Genomic DNA, 19485 nt, shown 5'->3' on the forward strand with positions numbered 1-19485 from the left:
AAGCATTTCAATGTATTCTATTAACATAAATATTATAACCTTAGTAAAAGGGTGAGTGGGCTCAATAGAGACCTAAATGGCAATTTGCACATGGCTGTGATACTAAATAAATGCCTGACTCGTGTATTTGCCAAAGATGATGCTATCAAGGAAATATTGAAAAAGCAAGTATTTGAAGCACTTTGATCTTAAAAGTTGCTGAAGGGAAAGAGGTATCAGAAAGATAGGTTGGACTTAAAATTGAAAGTCAACAGATCCAGATCATGAGTATCATTTACTACATTAGGAAGGATGGAAATTGTGGAAATACTGGTCTTAACATTTCAATACTCCTCATATTAGAAGGAAGGGGAATTACACCATTGCTTAAATAAGGCTATAAGGATAAGCTCACCAACTACAGGCCAGTAAGTTTGATTTTTGGTGGTGGAAAAACTTCTAGAAATAATCTGGGACAAAATTAACTTGCACTTGGATAAATGCAGATTAAGTGAGGAAAGCCAGCACTGATTTGTTAAATTGTGTTTAACTTGATACAGTTTTTCGATGGGGTAACAAAGGATTGATGAGCATCATGTAGTTGAATGTGGACCTCCAAAAGGAATTTGATAAAGTGCCACAAAGTGTTGTCATCAAAAACCATGAAATTAAAGCAGCTCACCACCACCTTCTTCATGGCAGTTAAGGTTGGGCAATAAGTACTGGCCTATTCAGCGTTTTCCACATGTCTTCAATGTATTGCAGTAAAAAAAAGGATGGGGCAACCAATTAAACAGTTGGCTGAGTAAGAGCTTGTTTCAGGATGAGATTGTTGAATGGTTGTATTTCAGACTAGGGAAAGTATTGGTGTGCTCCCCTATAGGTTAGTATCAGAATTATTGCTTTCCTTGGCTACTTAAGACCTTAACTGGATGTGCAGGGCACAATTTCAAACTTTGCAGCTGTCATAATATTTTTAAGGTCAGAAGTCACAGGACACCAGGTTATAGTTCAACAGGTTTATTTGAAATTACAAGCTTTCGAAGCGTGAAGGAGCAGTGCTTCAAAAGCTTGATTTCAAATAAACCTGTTGGACAAAATGTGGTGTTGTGTGACTTCTGACCTTGTCCACCCCAGTCCAACACCAGCACCTCCACATCACAACATTTCTAAGTAATGGGAATTGAGGATATTGATAGAATTCAAGAAAGTATAGACAGGCTGACAAAATGGTTGAGCACAGGAAGTGAAAATTAATGCAGATTGTTGTGAAGCGAGACACTTTGGTAGGGATATCAGCTGAAACCAATATCAAAGAAGACAGTTCTTAATGGCTGTAGAAGAGAAACTCGGGGCTTATGTACACAAATCATTGAAAGTGCTGTGGCAGGTTGGGCACGTGTTTAATTAGGCATAAAGGATGCTGGGCTTTATAAACAGAGGCATTGAGTATAAAAGCAAGCAGATTATGGTCCAGCTATTAAACGGTTCTGTTTTGATCTTGACTGGAGAGTTGTGTTCAATTCTGGGCGCTATGCTTTCTGAAGGGTATGAAGCCATCAGAGAGGATGCAGAAAAGACTTGGATGAGTATTGCAAGAGATGAGAGGTTTTGGTCATGAATAATTACTTGGAAATACAAAATTAAACATTGTTAAATTAGGACCTGAAGTTGAGCTTTCTATTTTGTAATCATTAGGGTTGAAGCACGAGAAACAACTTTAAAAAGTAAGCAACATTTAGACAGTTTGGGCCAACTTTGATTGGTTATACAATTGTTGAGATAATGATGCAACGGGAGCTATCAATTAATTGAGTAAATTTAAGTCAGGCATATCAACTTTGATTAGTCAATACAGTGGCCAGCATTAAACTGTGATTCTGCTGTTGGACAATGTCAACTAAATAATCCTGACTATGCCATAAATTGCTTTGGAAACCAATTTAAGATTATTATTTGGACTAACAGAATGATTCCTTTGCACTTGCTATTGTGTAAAAGTCTGTGTCAGACATGAATATTCTTAATATTTAAGCCTCCATAGCTCGCTGATGATAGAATTCCAAAGGTTCACATTCTTCAGAATGATTAAGATAAGCAAGAAAGGTTGTGTTTTTGGATACCTGCATTACCTGCATGCTTGTCTCAAACAGCCAGGCAGCTGCCCATTGCTTTTCTGTATGCAGATTCCTAATCTGCAGACGCCCACCTCCCTGAACATGCTATCTTTGTTCTCTGACTTGTGAATGCACTAAAATGACTCCAACTGCTGCTCTCATGCAAAAACAAGCTGAAGCTTCTGTATGTGGTGTCATTTCCTGAAATTGTTTGTCAAGTAATTGTGACATATCCATAGTCTTCCACATTCTACAGGATGCACATTTAACTTGGCTGAGCTGTTTTGACATACTTGAGCTAAGCAAACTATTCATTACAGCAATAAGTAGAATAGCTTACTAGTTACTCGCCAATGAATCTCTTCCTCTGGACAAAAATAAGAATAAAATACTGGAGGCTGTAAAGTGTGAAAAAGAAAGGAAGGAGCATCTCCTTACCCCAATTCCCTCAGTTAGCAACACTAGCTTACACTGTTTAACGGTACTCCATCTGGAGGTTTAAAAAGAAAACTTCGACTTTGCCTCTTTTTAGTAAGTACTGCAGCTACAGCAATAGATTTGAGAAGCCGGGACAATTCTTCCCGAAAGAATATTTAGAGATTTAATGGAGATATTCCACATTATTACTGGTCTGGATGGAAACCGCTTTCGTTGGTGGAGTGTTTGAGAAAAAAGGGGCACAGAATAAAATAATTGCTGTAAAATAAACAATTCAGGAAAGCTTTCCACGCAGCTCGGGCCTGGCATTTTTTTTCTGTTAATCTCTAGCTGTCCTTGAATGTGTTGGAGACTAATTCAGTTGTGACTTTCAAAAGGATAATTGCCTAGAGAGGACATTTTTAAGAATACATCATTCCCCATAGGCTTTCGGCTGAATGCATGCACAGATGCTCCAAGAATACATGTACTGTAATTGACATGCCAGTGCCTTTTGCAGCATTGACTTCCGGTTCTGGAAGTTGCTGCCGTGCATGGAACTTGGAGGCACGCACAAAAGATAAATCTCTGCGGGAACCCTGGGAAAGGCAGGACTGTGGGACTACTGGGTTGTTTTTGCCACATAGCCTCCAGTACTGTTACTATTCACTTGATGAAAAGAAATGACAACAGCGCAAGGATCTATCACAAATTTATAAAAATGCTTTCTTAATCAAATCCAACTGGCAAAATGTAACCTGTTACAATTAACTGCTTTGTATTCATGCTTAACAAAAGTCCAGTCTGTAGCAAACAATTCAATCATAAATTTTGCCAGTTAATACTATTGTCGTTTAAAATTAATTCTACTTACTCTTATTATCTTATTGGAATATTAGCAGTCTTAAATTAGGATTCTGATTTCAGTGTAAGAATATATCTACATATGCAGTAGAAGCAAGAGTAGACAATTCAGCTCTCCAGCTTGACTCACCATTCAACAAGAACATGGCTGGTCTGTTCTCGGCCCCAACTCATCTTTTGTGCTGGCTCAATGTAGCTGTTGACTCTCTGAATTTGGAAAAAAAATCTAACTCCTCTTCAAATCCTTCCAGCAATCTAGCCTCCATCCATTTAATACCTGCTGTATTAGGAAGAAAATTCTTCACCAGTTTTAAGGGTGGCCCTCCCTGTATTTTGTAACTCTGTTCCATAGTTTGAGCACCTCTATCAGTGAAAACATCATCTCAACATTACCCTGTCCAGCTACTTAAGAATCTTGCAAGTCTTAAGAAGATCACCCATCATTTTTCCAAACTCTGCTGAACAATGACATAATCTATTTAACCGGTCTTGATAAGTCAACCCTGTCATCCCACGAATCAGCCATGTGAATCTTTAGTGAACACCATCCCAATTCTAGCTAGCATAGTTTCTTATAAAAGTATGGAGATGAAAATTCCACAAAGTTTTCCAGATGTAGCGTCTCCACTCCCGCTGAACAGATGCAACATATCTTTCCTGTTTGAGCTTCAACTTCCTAGCAATAAATGCCAAAATTCCTCTTGCCTTCTTTAATTAATTGCTGTAATTACAAGCTAACATATTTGATTTGTGCACACGGTTGCGAATTATAGTGAAGAGAAACGAACACACTGTAAATGAATTGTTAAGAGAGATACTACGATCCGCTGATGCTAGAGAATCTGAGATAACTAGGTGTAGAGCTGGATGAACACAGCAGGCCACAACGATGCCACCCAAAGATTGCAGGAACAGCAACTCATATTCCGCCTGGGAACCCTGCAGCCTAATGGTATCAATGTGGACTTCACCAGTTTCAAAATCTCCCCTTCCCCTACTGCATCCCTAAACCAGCCCAGTTCGTCCCCTCCCCCCACTGCACCACACAACCAGCCCAGCTCTTCCCCCCCCCCCCACCCACTGCATCCTAAAACCAGTCCAACCTGTCTCTGCCTCCCTAACCGGTTCTTCCTCTCACCCATCCCTTCCTCCCACCCCAAGCCGCACCCCCATCTACCTACTAACCTCATCCCATCTCCTTGACCTGTCCGTCTTCCCTGGACTGACCTATCCCCTCCCTATCTCCCCACCTATACTCTCTCCACCTATCTTCTTTTCTCTCCATCTTCGGTCCGCCTCCCCCTCTCTCCCTATTTATTCCAGTTCCCTCTCCCCATCCCCCTCTCTGATGAAGGATCTAGGCCCGAAACGTCATCTTTTGTGCTCCTGAGATGCTGCTTGGCCTGCTGTGTTCATCCAGCCTCACATTTTATTATCTTGGAATTCTCCAGCATCTGCAGTTCGCATTATCTCTAGACCCGAAGCGATAGCTTTCCTGCTGCTGTGATGTTGCTTGGCCTGCAATGTTCATCCAGCTCTACACCTTGTTATCGCAGAGTATAAATGAAGTTGTGAAAGAGAGAAAATGGGTCCTCTCTTTTGAGTGTTTCTATTCTCGAAGTACTTTATTGAATTTGTTGAACACGAGTTTCCTTTCACACAAGCATGCTGACTCTGTTTGATCATGTTAAGCTTTTCTAAATGCCCTGCTATTTCTTCTGTAAAAATGTTATCGAGCATTTTCCCAAAGATGGGCTGTTTGGTTAACTGGATTATAGTTCCCTTCTTGAACACAGGCATTGCATTAGTAGCTTTTTAATCCATAGGAATCTAGTGAGTTCTGAAAAACTTCCACCAATATCTTTGAAACCACTTCCTTTTAAAACTCTTGGAAGCAGACCATCAGGTTCTTGAGACTTGTCTGCCTTTAGTTCTGTTAGACAGTCAATTATATTTTTTTGTCCATCACAGTGGAGACTGTGACAAGACCTTTCTTCCCAATAGTTCCTAACTTGTCTGTTGTCAGAGATATTTATAGTGCCCCCACCATGAGGTCCAGTGCGAAATATTGATTTAAATTATCTGCTATTTCCCTGTTATCAATTCTCAATTTGCATCCTCCAAGGAGCCTGCACTCAGTTTGGCTATTTTTTCTCTTTAGTTTACAACAAGGTCTGCTACAAGGTCTTGCTTATTTTTTAAATTCTTCCCAATTTTCTTTCATAATCAATTTTCTCCCTCTTTAATTAGATTTTAGTCATCTGCTAGTTCAAAAAAAATAATTCCCAGTCCTCTGGCCTGCCACTAGTTTTCATGACTTTGTATGTCTTGTTTTTGATTGGATACTCTCCGTGACTGCCTTTGTTAACCACGTGGTTCATACTTCTCATTGATTCATTCGTTTGGACTGGTATAAATTTTGACAAACATGCCAACAAAGAATAAGAGTAAACCACTCTGCCCTTTGAACCTGCTCCGACATACAAGAAGGTCATAGCTGATCTAATTTTAACCTCAAATGTATGTTCCTACATAGCCCTGATAATCTTTGATCACCTTGGGAATCAAGAGTATATCTAGCTTTTGCATTAAATTCTGCAACTACTGTCTTTTGAAGAAGAAAATTCCAAAGACCAAACCCACTGAGAAAATCTTCCTTATCTCCATCCTAAATTGCGATCACTCATTTTCTAACTATACCCTTTCCAGATTCACCCACAAGAGGAACCAGCCTTTCCTCACCTACCCCATCATATCCCCCCAGGAACTTGTTTATTTCAATAAAGTCGACTCTGACATCTCTGAGCTGTTGTAAGTTACTGACTTAACTTGTCTGGCCTTTCCTCATCAGATGATCCACTCATTTGAGATATTAGTCTAGTAAACCTTCTCTGAACTGCCCCCAGTGCATTAAGATTCCTCATAAGTATGGTTACCAGCGCTGTACACAGTGTTTAGTATGGATTGGCCATACTAAATCGCCCATAGTGTTCAGGGATGTGTAGATTAGGTAGGTTAAGGGTGATGGGTCTGGGTGGGATGCTCTAAAGATCAGTGTTGACTTGTTGGGCTGAAGGGCCTGTTTCCACACTGTAGGGATTCTATGATCTACTCCAGGTTTGATGTTAATCCCTATTGGCACGGAAACGTAACCTCTAATCTTGCTTTCAATTCCCCTTATAATCAAACAGAGCATTCTGTTAGCTTTCCTGAATGATTGTTGTATCTGCCCACTAACTGGACTTGGATATCTAGATCTCTGCATATTTTTGCTGAGCATTATGAAATTAATGTCTGCCACTGCCCATCCACTGATCTTCACTTTATATATTTTCTCCGCTCACTTCGGACATTTTGCAGTATTGCGAGGAAATTTTGGGCAAAACAAGTTGAATGTTTTATGCATTATACTTGTAATGAGCTGCTTCTCTCTGTTTTCTCCAGGCGAGTCACTCTGGCAGATATTGAAAGAATAGCACCACTGGAGGAAGGAGCTCTACCATACAACCTGGCTGAAGTCCAGAGGCAGGTATGAGAGAAAAAATCGTGCCTGCCAAATTTATTAAAATTCTTTGAGGAAAGTAACAGCAAAAATAAAGGGAAAGTAGTGGACTCTTACGTCTTATGGTCTCATAGGCAAATATAACTCTCCAATACAGATGTTGAGCAATATCGATAAGGAAAATTAAAGTTATGAGAGCATAGTTGTATTGTGATGCTTTTATTTGTGCTTCTTTAAAGCTATCAACTTGCATTTACTAAAGACCAGCTTTAAAAAGTTATGTATGGTTAATCATTTCGAAATATCAGAGTATAGTTTAGTTTGGCAGTTTGGAGAAGGCATTTTGACATGCTTTATGCAAATAAATAGAGTATCCCATACAATATTGCACTGGATGGATGTTTTAGGGAAAACCAAGGTAATTACCTGCTGCATTGCGCAAAGTAATATCAACCATAAGTTTTCTGAGGTGCCAGAAATCTTGTCAGGACTGTGGCAGGAGTTGATTTTGTTTTGGTGGGTAGTGGGACCCTGAGCTGCCAGACCTGTCAAAGATGATGGCCTGTACCCAGAAGATACTTGCCTTGCTCAGAGGACCAACAATGTCAGTCACATTACAGCTAGCAGTGGCCAGTGCCCAGGCTCAAGCTGCACAGTGAGGGTGCATTGATGACTGGTATTCTCAGAAAGGGGCAAATAATGCTGGTGGTTCAGGCCTTGAGATGTGATAGTCTTGATGAATGTGTTTTTCTTACATGGCTACCCACTGCTTCCAGTGGGCACTGCCACACGGCAATGAATGCCCTAAAAAGAGCTCCCAACTGCTGGAGACTGCAGACTCTTTGAGATCACCAGTTTTCACTTAGTCATTCCCCCATGAAAGTGGGAAATGGTCCTTATTTAGTCTTTGTGTGGGTTTTTTTCCTGTTTGTTAAAATGGTCTGATGGCGAAGGTGTCAGACTTCATGTATCATTTGGACTGTCTTCCTGCCCCATAAGGCTGAATTTGATCAGTCCTTAAGAGAATACAATCAAGAGGGTGGGCAATGAACTGGGAGAGAAGAGGGGAAATGTTGGCCAGTGAAAGGGACGACAGATGTCTTCATCTTACTTTGAATGTTTTCTACATTTGTGCTACTTACATGCAAGCTGTAGCTAATGGGCTGGTTTAGAACAACAAATTGGCCCATTGAAGTAGCAGGCTATCTAGCTTCAGGGAATCAAGATTTTCTGTCTAGAGCAGAAGAATGCTGAAAGAAGAAGACGGTTTATTTTGGGGAAGGAGAAGTAGGCCATTTAATGGTCAGCAAAGTATTGTATTTGATTGAATTGTTGCAAGCTGGTTAAGTGCAGATGTATTTGTTTTACCGAGAACTCATTCAAATGGCCAAGCAAAGCAGCAGTTCTTGGTCGCCGCTGTCTGCAACAAGCACTTGCAATGCTACCAACAGAAATGTGTGAAGAAAGTGGGGTGTTTAATTGCATTTTGCCACAATGTTTTTAGCTGATGTAAATGACTAGAAGTGTAGCAAGTTGAGAACATTATTGTTGTATTTCTTTTATCTTGAGCTGACCCTGAATCTCAATGTCCTCTGAAGATGTGATATACAAATATAGTTTATTGAAATGAAGTTTGGTAGCAAACTGGTTCATCCATCTTGCATTTATTGTTATCTTCACTGGTGTTATGTCGTACAACCCGCAATATTCTGTCACTGGTCTTGCATATTCTGCTGAGTGAATGCAGTGACCACTTTGATAGAATTAGAAATTAGAATTGGAAACTGCCAAATCCTGTCGCAGTTAAGCCTAATCACCTGGCTCTGGGAAGCTGGAGGAGTGTAATTTGCCAGCCTTCTCAAACCATACTTTCAAATGGCGCTGTAAGGCAACAATTCTAACGACTCAGCCGACACGCTGCTCCAAGATTCCTTCACCGGGAATCAAACCGCAGTGGCTGTGAAAGCGCCAAATCCTAACCACTTATTAAATCTGTCCTACTGTAAAGTGCTGTAAATGAATGCAAATAAAGTTATTTACATATGACTTTATTGTAATAAAACACCCCCAAAGCATTTCACCAGAAGGTTATCAAATAAAATTTGACACTGAGTCACAAAAGTGATATTAAGACAGTTTTAAAGAAATGTCTTAAAAAGAGCGAGGACAAAGTGGAAAGGTTGAGGGAGGGTTTGGCAGAAATTGGATCCCTGGCAGCTGATGGCTCCAAACATGGGGCAAGTAGTTGGCAATGCCACTCCCAATGACATACTATATTCTGCACTTAGACTAGAAATTGGTTGTGAACATATCTTTTCTGAAGGAACTATATATAGCTATGTTTCTATGCAGCCTGCAGGGAACACGTTGCATTGCTGTTTAAAAATCAAGCTTCAAACAATGTCTGGTTGTACTGTAAAAATGTTCGGAGCACAATGGGATAAAATAAATGATTTGTCCCACAATATACTCAAAGCAGTTCCTTGATTCATTGACGACTGATGTTTCATCCTGAGACATTTTCTTGACAGCTTTTGCCAGCAGAGGCTTGGCATTGCTCCCAACACTCTGGGTGAAGGGACACATCTCAGGCCTACCACAACCAGAACAAGAATCAAACCTGTGCTGTTGGCACTCTGTTTAAGCACAAGTTATCTGCAGAGACATTGGAGCTAATTGACCAATGCTCACTTTAAGAAAAAGAGAAATTAATCCTGCTTTTTGCATTCACCTTTATTTTTTGCCCGTTTGTTGCGTTTCTTGTTTTTCTTGCAAAATTGACTGATAACTTCAAGAAGAATATAAAAATCCCGTTGGCCAACTTAAAACAGTTGTATGAAAAATGTTAAAGCTGTTATTGTAACAAACAAATGAAAGTAACTTGAACAAAATGCTATTTTGTGGGCAACAAGTACAGTCAATGATAGCAAACTCACTTGTTAATGCTTTAACATTGTTAAAACCTCCCTCCTGTTTACACTTTCCTCTGCCCCGCAAGTAGGCACACAGTTTTCCAGAATCAAGCCAAAGTAATTCTTAGCTTCTGGATACTTGCTTGCTTTCTTTTTCTTTGCTCATTGGGCGATTTCTGATTCCTTAACTGGCTTTTATGTGGGTTGCCGTGGAGATTCCCCCCTGTAGCCAAAATCATGTAAATCTTACATTCGCATTTTAAATTCTCACAAACGTGAGCTCTTCACTCTCAGTGCACGCCCTCAGCTGTGTTGATGCGCGGCATGCCATGAAGGCTTGCTGCCTTTTATCTCTTGGGTTCCCCAGCCCACCTCGTTTGATTTGGTTTATTGCCTCGTGTACAGTGAAAAGCATTGTTTGTGAGTAGATTGAAATGTGCTGTGAGATTCTGTGATATTTTGAGAAATCTCCCTGTAAGTGATCCTACCATGGCTTCCTGTGGCCTCTACCCCTCTATAAAGGCCATCTCTGTGACACTGCAAATCATAGGATCGCTACAGTGTGGAAAGAGACCGTTCAGCCCTTCTAAGAAGCATTCCACCCAGACCCAGCGTCCCACCCCGTCCCCATAACCCTGCATTTACCTTGGCTAACCTACCTAACCTCCACGCTGCAGACAATTTAGCATAGTCAATCCATCCGACCTGCACATCTTTGGACTTTGAAAAGAAACTGGAGTATCCAGAGGAAATCCACGCAGACATGGGGCAAACATGCAAACTCCACACACAAGGTCACCCAAGGTTAGAATTGAATCCCTGGTGCTAGTCACTGAGTCACTGTGCCATCCACCTTGTATCCAGATGAAAATGCGACTAGCTGTGATTTAGATTGACTGACTGACTGACTATGTTCTGTCCTAAAACTAAATTGGTATAACTGTACAAAACCTAACATCTTTCTGGGATTTTGGAGACAAATTGTCTATCTTCTGTTCATACAAGTGCTTTTGCCATTGTCTACAGGCATGAACATCTTGTATCTTCTTCCGAGTAAAATAACCTGGGCTGCCTTTCTGTTCATTCAGAAGAATTCTGAACAGGCCCCATAAATATTTTATTTCGCCATTCTTGCCAGAGGTTAAAGACACGATGCCAAAACTCCATGATTTTTATAAAACATTACATTTATAATGTAATTTTTTTTGCACTTTCAAGTGTCTTAAGACATTTATGAAATACCAGAAGTTACTTTTGATTCAACTTCAGGTCAAAGAACTGGTGCAGTTTCTGAGGTTTACCATGAAATACAAGAATGCCATGTGAGTTACTACATATTTGCAATAGCATCATGTCATCAAAATGCAATCCCTTATTTTAATGATCAAACTGATGATAGGTTCTGAAGTCTGTCCAAAATTTGTATGGTGTGAAAATTTGAAAAAGTAGCAAAGCAGTTTAAAAACTGATAGGAATGAATCTATTACACAAATTGGCTGAATGAACTACTAATTGTATCCGTATAAATTGCAACTACTGTGTTTATAACCTATAACTACTTAAGTTTATGAAAGTTAAATGTTTATTGCCACGCTGTATCTGATTCCAGAATGGCATGCTGATTTGTGTTTTATTTATGAAAGAAATTTCCATGTGAAAATATTATTTTAACAAACAGTAGTGCAATTAGTATTGAAGGATTTTTAAAATTGTGCACAATTGAATACTAATCTTAAGTTTTTAATTGTATGAAGCAAACTGTTCAAGATGATTGATGCAGTTTTAATGAAATTATTTTCAAGTTATTCCAAGGATTAGTCATTACTTAAATTTCAGCTAATTCCAATTTTCCATATTTGCTAGTTTATAACGCTGTTACCAGTACAACCACAGTGTTAACAGTCACATTCCTTTCCCCACATTCAACCTTTTTTGTTTTTTGTTCCCTCTAGCAATCTTACAGTGATGCTAGCAGGCCTATATGGCTCCAGGCTGTTGAGTCTGCGTACAGGTTCACTCTTGGCTCAATTGCTGGAGGTGAGTGCCATGCCTCAGTGCTGTTTTCTGACCTAGGCCATTGTAATAGGATCCAGTCAGACCAGTGCCGATCAGCAAAGGTGCAGGCTGTTGTAATAAAGGGCCAAATTTGGAAGGCTCTGTAAAGATCCTGCATTACGATGATATTTCTGGCTCCAGACTGCCTTCAGGACAAAATCTCAACAATTACATTCATCTTCTGGACCCAGCAGTGAATTGTGTTAAATATTTGGTGGGAAAGATAAAACAAATGTTTGAACAATGAACTTAATAAAGAATATCTTGGGGCTTAGCTAAAATGTGTGCTGTTTCAAATTTTGCAGCACGGTAGCATTGGAGAGAAATCAGTTATAAAATCAAATCTTTGGTTTAATTTTCTGCCTCCAAGTTCGGAAGTGTCTTTACTGCTCTGCACTGAAAAACAGTTGTTGATAAAGCGGAATTTCCATGAATTAGTACTAAATTCGACAAACTGCCTGTTTACTATGCTTTGACATTTAGATAAAACAAAGTTCAGGAGATGCATTCATGTAGACTTTTTATATGCTGCTGGTAGAGATGAAATTTTTAGACTAACATTTATAATTTGAAATAGCATTCTGTAACAGCTATAATATCTAAATGGGTCTTAATAATTCTCAACATAATATTATTTTTGACACAATCTTGTTCAATCATAACTTGATCATATTTTATTTAAAGGGCTATAACAGAATTTGAATCAAAGGTACGAGATGGTTATTTAGAATTGTATTGTAATGTAGAAATGGTGCATTTCCTTTCAGACTTGCAGTTATCACAGAACATTATCATTAAAGGATTTGGGTTGGCTAAAGTAAACTGAGAAAGTCAGTTAAAAGGACAGTAGAGAAAAAGTAGCTGATGTTTAAGGAGATATTTCAAACCTCTAATACAGATTTTATTGAGAAAGAACAATTCTATGAAAAAGATGCACCATTTGTGGCTAAATAAGAAAATTAGAGATACTATTAAAATAGAAAGAAAAAGCAAATCATTCTGCATAGTGTGTGGTAGGTCAGAAGATTGAACAGAGTTTAGAAAACAACATAGAATAACCAAAGAAAGTGAGAAATGAGGGTATTGAGAGAAAGCTAGCTAACATATCTTAATAAACTTGTATTTTTACTTTATAAAGGAAAAGAATCATGTTGGTTCTTCAAAGACTGGGAAATTAAGAATGGAAAACATGGTCACGGCAGGAGCACTGAACGAGTATTTTGTCTCTGTGCACTGTGGAAGACATCAAAAATATCCCGAGACTATTTGAAAAATAAGAAGTAAATGGGAAAAACATATTAGAACAATTTTGATCACTTGGCGGAATGTACTGGGGAAAACTGTTGGATCAGATGGATAAAAAGCCCCTTGTACTTGATGGCTTTCTTGCTAGGGTTTTGAATAGTAGATACATTGGTTCCAAAATTCCTCAGGTTCTTTAAAGGCCTGTTAGTCTGTCATTAGGAAAACCCAAGAAATGGAACAGTTATTACTCAGAACATGGAAAAGAGGGAGGAACTCAGGGAAATTATAATCACCGGCGAAATGCTATTGCGTAAATTCTTGGAATTGCGTGTTGATAAGAACCTGGGTCCCGATGGATTTCGTCCTATGTCTTAAAAAATGTGGTGGGTAAGATAGTTGATACTTTGGATCTAAATTTCTGAAGCTCCCTTGATTGAAGTAAGGTTTCAATAGATTAGAAGATAGCAAATATATCTCCTTTTGTTTCGGAGATAAGACAGAAAGTAGAAAACTACAGGCCGGTTGGCTTAACAACTGTCATAAGACAAGCGTTGAAAGCTATTTTAAAGAATTATTTTTAGCAGGGCACGTTGCAGATATGTTCGAAGTAATCTAATAGAGTCAACATGCCTTTGTGAAAGGGCAGCTTTGTTTAATAGAATCTATTAGATTTCTTTGAAGAAATAATGTGCTGTGAATGAATGGGAACTGGTATCAAAGATTATTGAGAAATAGAAGCTCATGGCTTAGGATATGTTGTGTTCGTGTGGCTAGATTTGTTGGATCAGAAGAAACAGCGTATAGTCATCAATGGGTCTTTTCAGGTTGACAAGATGTAATAAATGGTGGGCCACAGGATCAATGCTGGGACCTCAACCATTTGTAATTTACGTAAATTACTTGGATGAAGAAATGAATTGCGTGTTAACCAAATTTGCTGTAAGACACAAAGATAGGTAGGAACGTAATTTGTGTAAAGGACACAAGGATGTTCAAAAAGTTAGGTATGTTCAGTGAATGTACAGATATGTAAATGGAGTATAATGTGAGAAAATGTGAAGTTGCCCATTTTGACAGGAAGAATAAAGAAGCACAATATCTAAATGGTGAGAGATTGCAGAGTTCTGAGATGCAGAGGGATCTGGGTCTCCTCATGCATGACTTATAAAAAATTAGTATGTAGATACAGCAAGTTATGCATAAAGCTAAGCTAGTGTTACAAATTATTCTGAACTGAATTGAATCCTAAAGTAAGGAGGGTATGCTTCAGTTATGCAGTGTTCTAATGCAGGGTGAACCTAAAGTTCTGAGGAAGGATCATTGGATCCAAATGTTAACTTTGTTTTCCTCACAGATGCTACCAGAACTGCTGAGCTTCTCCAACAACTTCTGTTTTTGTAAGGAAGGTATGCTTCAGTTATGCAGGGTGTTGGTGAGACCACATTTGTTGTATTTTGTACAATATTGGTCACCTTATTTAAGAAGGGATGTAAGTATTAAAATCAGTTCAAATAATAATTACCAGAGTCCTATCTGGAATGAGAGGTAGTCTAATGAGGAAAACATTGGACAGGCTATGCTTGTATTGGTTGGAGCTTAGAAGAGTAAAAAGTGATTTGATTGAAACATTTAACATCCTGAAGGTTGTCGACAGGCTAAATGTACAGAGGATGTTTTCTATTATGGGAAATTCTAGAACTTGGGTCACTGATTTTAAAAATATAGTTATCCACTTAGAGGAGATGAGGCTCTTAAAAATTGAGGCCTGGGGCTTTAGAATTTTTTTTCTTGAAAAGACAATGGAAGCAGGATCTTTGAATATTTTTAAGGCAGTTGAGGATTTGAGATTACAATCAGATAAGCCATGACCTTGTGAAATGGTATCGCAGATTTTTGGTGCTGAATGGCTTATTTCTTACTCATGGAAGAGGTAATAGTAGGACATTTAGAAGTCAGAATTCTGTCAGGTAGAGCCGGTGTGGTTTGTGAAATGAAAATAATGTTTGACAAATTATTAAGGGTTCTTTGAGCAAGTTACAAGCAAATAGAGGGAGGGGAACCTGTAGTTGTGGTGTATTTGGATTTTCAAAATGTATTTGATAAGATGTCAGATAAAAGGCTGCTAGAAAAAAACTAACATTCCATGGTGTAGGAATGGGGAACACATTTGCATGGATAGAAGATTTGATTGCTACCAACATGCAGGAAGGATGGATAAATGGGTTATTTACAGGTTGGCAAACTGTCACCAGTAGACTGTAACAGGGATCAGTGCTGGGACTTCATTTATTTGCAATCTACACTAATGATTTGGATTAAGAGGCCAAATCCATGATGACATTTACTGATGATGCAAACACAATGGAAAAGTTAGTTGTCAAGAGGGCATAAAGCATCTGCAAAAGGATTTAGATTGGTTCAGTGAGTGGGCAGCAATTTGTCAATGGCGAATGATGTGGGAAAATGTGAACTTGTCCACTTCGGAAGGAAGAAGTCAAAGCAGTATTATTTGCATGGAAAGCGACCCCACAACTCTAAACTAGTGGGATCTTGAAATCTTGGTGCATGAATCTCAAAATATTGGCTTGCAAATACAGCAAGTGATTCAGAACCCAATTGGAATGTTGTGTATTGCATTGGGCATCAAGCATACAAGTTTAGAAGAGAGCCTTAGTTAAACTACATCTGGAGTTGATTATACAGTTGTATTTAATGAAAGATGTAATTTCATTAGAAGCAGTTTAGAGAACATTGTCATGACTGATTCTGGGATGACATTGTTATTTTTGGAAAGGCTAAGCTGATTGAACCTATGTGCATTGAAGTTGAGAAGAATGAGGTGATCTTAGTGCAACATGCAGGAACCTGAAATGGAAAGATAGGATAGATGACTTCCACTCATGGGGAGTTAAGATGTGTGGACAGAATTTAAGGGTGCCCCATTTAAGATGAGAGTGAAAAATAGTTTCTTTTGAAAGGTTATCAATGTGAGAAATTGTCTCCCCAACAGAGCAGTGATATTGGGCTATTGAATGTTCCATGGCTGAGTTGAATAGCTTTTTCATCAAAAGGGAACATTGGGGAAATGGGGGAATGGCATGATAATGGAGTTCAGGCCACAATCATGATAACCATCATCTTATCAGAAACAAAACTAGAAATTGCTGGAAAATCTCTGCAGGTCAGGCAGCATCTGTGGAGACAAAGCTGAGTTAATGTTTTGGGCCCAGTGACCTCTTTTGATATATATGCGGTAGAGAAGGGGTCGGGTGGATAGTTAAAGAGTTAAAAAATAGATGGAAATGGAGCCCAGATAAGTTGGGCAGACAAAAGAATTGATAAAGGTTAACCTGGGAGAATGAATGGCTGCTAATGGGAATTGTCAGTGGCTGACAATGGGTTGCTTGAGATAGGAGTTTGTGTGATAACAAGGTCTGGTGTGTGAGGGTTGGGGTCAGGAGATGGGAGAAGGTACTTAGCCCCTAAAATTATTGAACTCAGTATTGAGTCCAGAAGGTTGCAGAGTTCCCAAGAGGAAGATGACATGGTGAGTCTTATCAAATGACTGTAGATTTTTATGTTCCTTTGAATTGTTTGAGAAGACATGTTAATGACGAGATAACAAAGTGTAGAGCTGGATGAACACAGCAGGCCAAGCAGCATCTCAGGAGCACACAAGCTGACGTTTCGGGCCTGGACCCTTCTTCAGCTCTCTCATGAAGGGTCCAGGCTCGAAACGTCAGCTTTTGTGCTCCTGAGATGCTGCTTGGCCTGCTGTGTTCATCCAGCTCCACACTTTGTTATCTTGGATTCTACAGCATCTGCAGTTCCCATCATCATTAATGACAAGATAGCATCTGTTCAACCACAAAGTAATGGGATTTTCAAAAAAAAAATGCCCAGTCTAAAGGTAAAATGTTCTGCCTGTTGAGCTCAAGTTGGGCTTCATTGGAACATTGCAGCAGACAAGGTCAGAAAGGCCTGAATAGAGCAAGGTAGAGAATTTAAATGAGAAACCACAGGAAGCTCATGTTTATGTGGACTGATTTGGAGGTGTTCATGTTGTTGTCATCTTGTCTGCATTTGGACTCCCCAAGTGTGGATAGGACTTCATCATAAAGGGTGAATTAATTGTGCTAACTTTAAAGTCAAGTAAATCTCTGTTTCAGTAGAAAATAATGTTTGGAGATGTGGACAGGGAGATAAAGGGGCAAGTGTTGCATCTCCTACGCTTGCGTGGAAGTCCCAGAAGGAAGGGAGGAGTGTTGGAGATGATTGGATTCAGTCACACGGACTTTTTGGAATTGTGAAAGGGAAGGTGAAGGATAGATGTGTTTGGTGACATCAAGTTGGTCACAGAAGTGACAGAGGATGATCCCTTGAATATGGAAGCTGGTTAGGATGAGGTGGTGAGGTCAAGGATAGTCCTGTTGTGGTCCTGAGATGAACGGAGTGACAAAAAGCATTTATGAATTAGAACTGGCCCCTCGCAAAAAGTCAACCTTTTTACATTCTGCCTTCTCACCAGCTGCAGGCCACACTTTGCTTTCTGTCAAGTTAGCTAGGCACCACCACCTCATTATAAATTCATGCTGATGGCCTTGATTATTTGAAATTTTAGGTGAATTTCCCTACTGCTGTTTTTGTTTCTGCACTTCTCAGCAATTTTCCCACATATTTATTTCTCATATTTACCTCTTCCCCATTGTATAAACTTTTAAAATGTCTCATAATTTCAAAGACCTCCATCACATTACCCCTCATTCCCTTCATAAGAAAGCAGAAATGCACTGTTCATCTTCTTCCTGCATTCCTTATAATTCTTAAATTTTTTAATTCTTTGATTTGCTTAAATATTGTCACACCCACCGAGATACAGCGAAAACTATTGTGTGCTAACCAGATAAAGAATACCTTATGTAAGAATATCAGGGTGATCGAACAGAAGGCAGAATATAGTGTTACAGCGACAGAGAAGTTGTAGGCAAAGACCAACTCCAATATGAGAGGCCCGTTCATAAGTCTGAAAACAGCGGGGAAGAAACTGTTCTTAAATCATCTGGTATATGTTTTCAAACTTCTGTATCTTCCACCGGATGGAAGAGGGTGGAAGAGCGTATAACCAGATGGGTGGGGTCTTTGATTTTGTTGGCCACTTCCCCAAAACAGCAGCAGGAAGTGTAGATGGAGTCAGTGAAAGGAAGTCTGGTTTGCGTTATGGACTGGGCTACGTTCACAACTTACTGAAATTTTTTTGCAGTCTTGTTCAGAACAGTTGCCAAACCAAACTGTGATGCATCCTGATAGGATACTTCCTGTGGTGCATCTTTTAAAAATTGTGGAGTCATTGTGGCCATGCCAGATTTCCTTTCTGGGGCAATAGAGGTGTTGGTGTGCCGCCTTGTTTGTAGTATCAATGTGGATGGACCCGGATAGACTGTTGATCATATTTACTCCTCGGAACTTAAAGCACATAATCTTCTACACTTCAGCACTATTGATACTGACAGGGCTGTGTCCTCTACTCTGATTCCTGAAGTTGATGACCAGTGTATCATTTTGCTGACATTGAGGGCGAGACTGTTGGCTTTACACCTTTCCACTGTGTTCTCGTTGTCTTTGCTGTACTGTCTATTGTCTTTGTTTGAAACCACTACTGTGGCAACATCAAATTTCTAAGTGAAGTTAAAGATAATTTGGCCACACAGTCATCACTGCATAAGGAATCGAGTAAAGGGCTGAGTACACAGTCTTGTGGGAAACCAGTATTGAGGATTATTGAGTAAGTGGTGTTGTCACCTATTCTCATTAATTGATTGTGGTCTGCACATCAGGAAGTTCAGGATCCAGTTGCAGAGTAGGGAGCAGACTCCTAGGTCCTAGAGATGTGAGATGGCTTTGCCTGGAATTATGGTGTTGAAAGTGGAATTAAAGTGAATAAATTGGAGTCTGATGTAGGTGTCCTTGTTATCTAGATGTTCCAGGGATGATGATAGGGCCGGAGAGATGGTATCTGCTGTGGACCTATTGTGATAGTAGGCAATCTGGGAGGCTGGAGTTGATGTGAGCCATGACTGATCTCTCAAAGCACTTTATAATGGTGGATATCAGAGCCACCGGGTGGTATTATTAAGCCACGTTGCCTGATTTTTCTTCGGCACTGGGACGATGGTAGTTTTCTTGAAGCAGGTGGGAACCTCACATGAATAGGAAGGAGAGGCTCAAGATGTCTGCAAATACTCCTGCCAGCTGGTCCACGCAGCATCTGAGCGCAAGGCCAGGGACTCCATTGGGCCAGTTGTTTTCCGTGGGTTCGCTCTGCAGTGGTGACTGTGGATCCAGGTGCACTCGAGGCTGGCAGGGCAGGTGACATCATTTCCTGACCTTTTGTTCA

At 39.6% G+C, this 19485-nt stretch overlaps 1 protein-coding gene across 3 annotated transcripts in view; it reads left to right on the forward strand.

Annotated features, from left to right (window-relative positions):
* slc25a12 (solute carrier family 25 member 12) overlaps window positions 1-19485 on the forward strand; it is a 111778-nt gene that overhangs the window by 50403 nt on the left and 41890 nt on the right. For all 3 annotated transcript variants that reach the window (XM_048534340.2, XM_048534342.2, XM_048534341.2), the window contains exons 9-10: window positions 6822-6906; window positions 11744-11828. In XM_048534340.2, the coding sequence (XP_048390297.1) occupies window positions 6822-6906; window positions 11744-11828 (170 nt within the window). The remainder of the gene's footprint in view (window positions 1-6821; window positions 6907-11743; window positions 11829-19485) is intronic.

Source organism: Stegostoma tigrinum, chromosome 7 (assembly GCF_030684315.1).
Source record: "Stegostoma tigrinum isolate sSteTig4 chromosome 7, sSteTig4.hap1, whole genome shotgun sequence".
NCBI classification, from domain to species: Eukaryota; Metazoa; Chordata; class Chondrichthyes; order Orectolobiformes; family Stegostomatidae; genus Stegostoma; species Stegostoma tigrinum.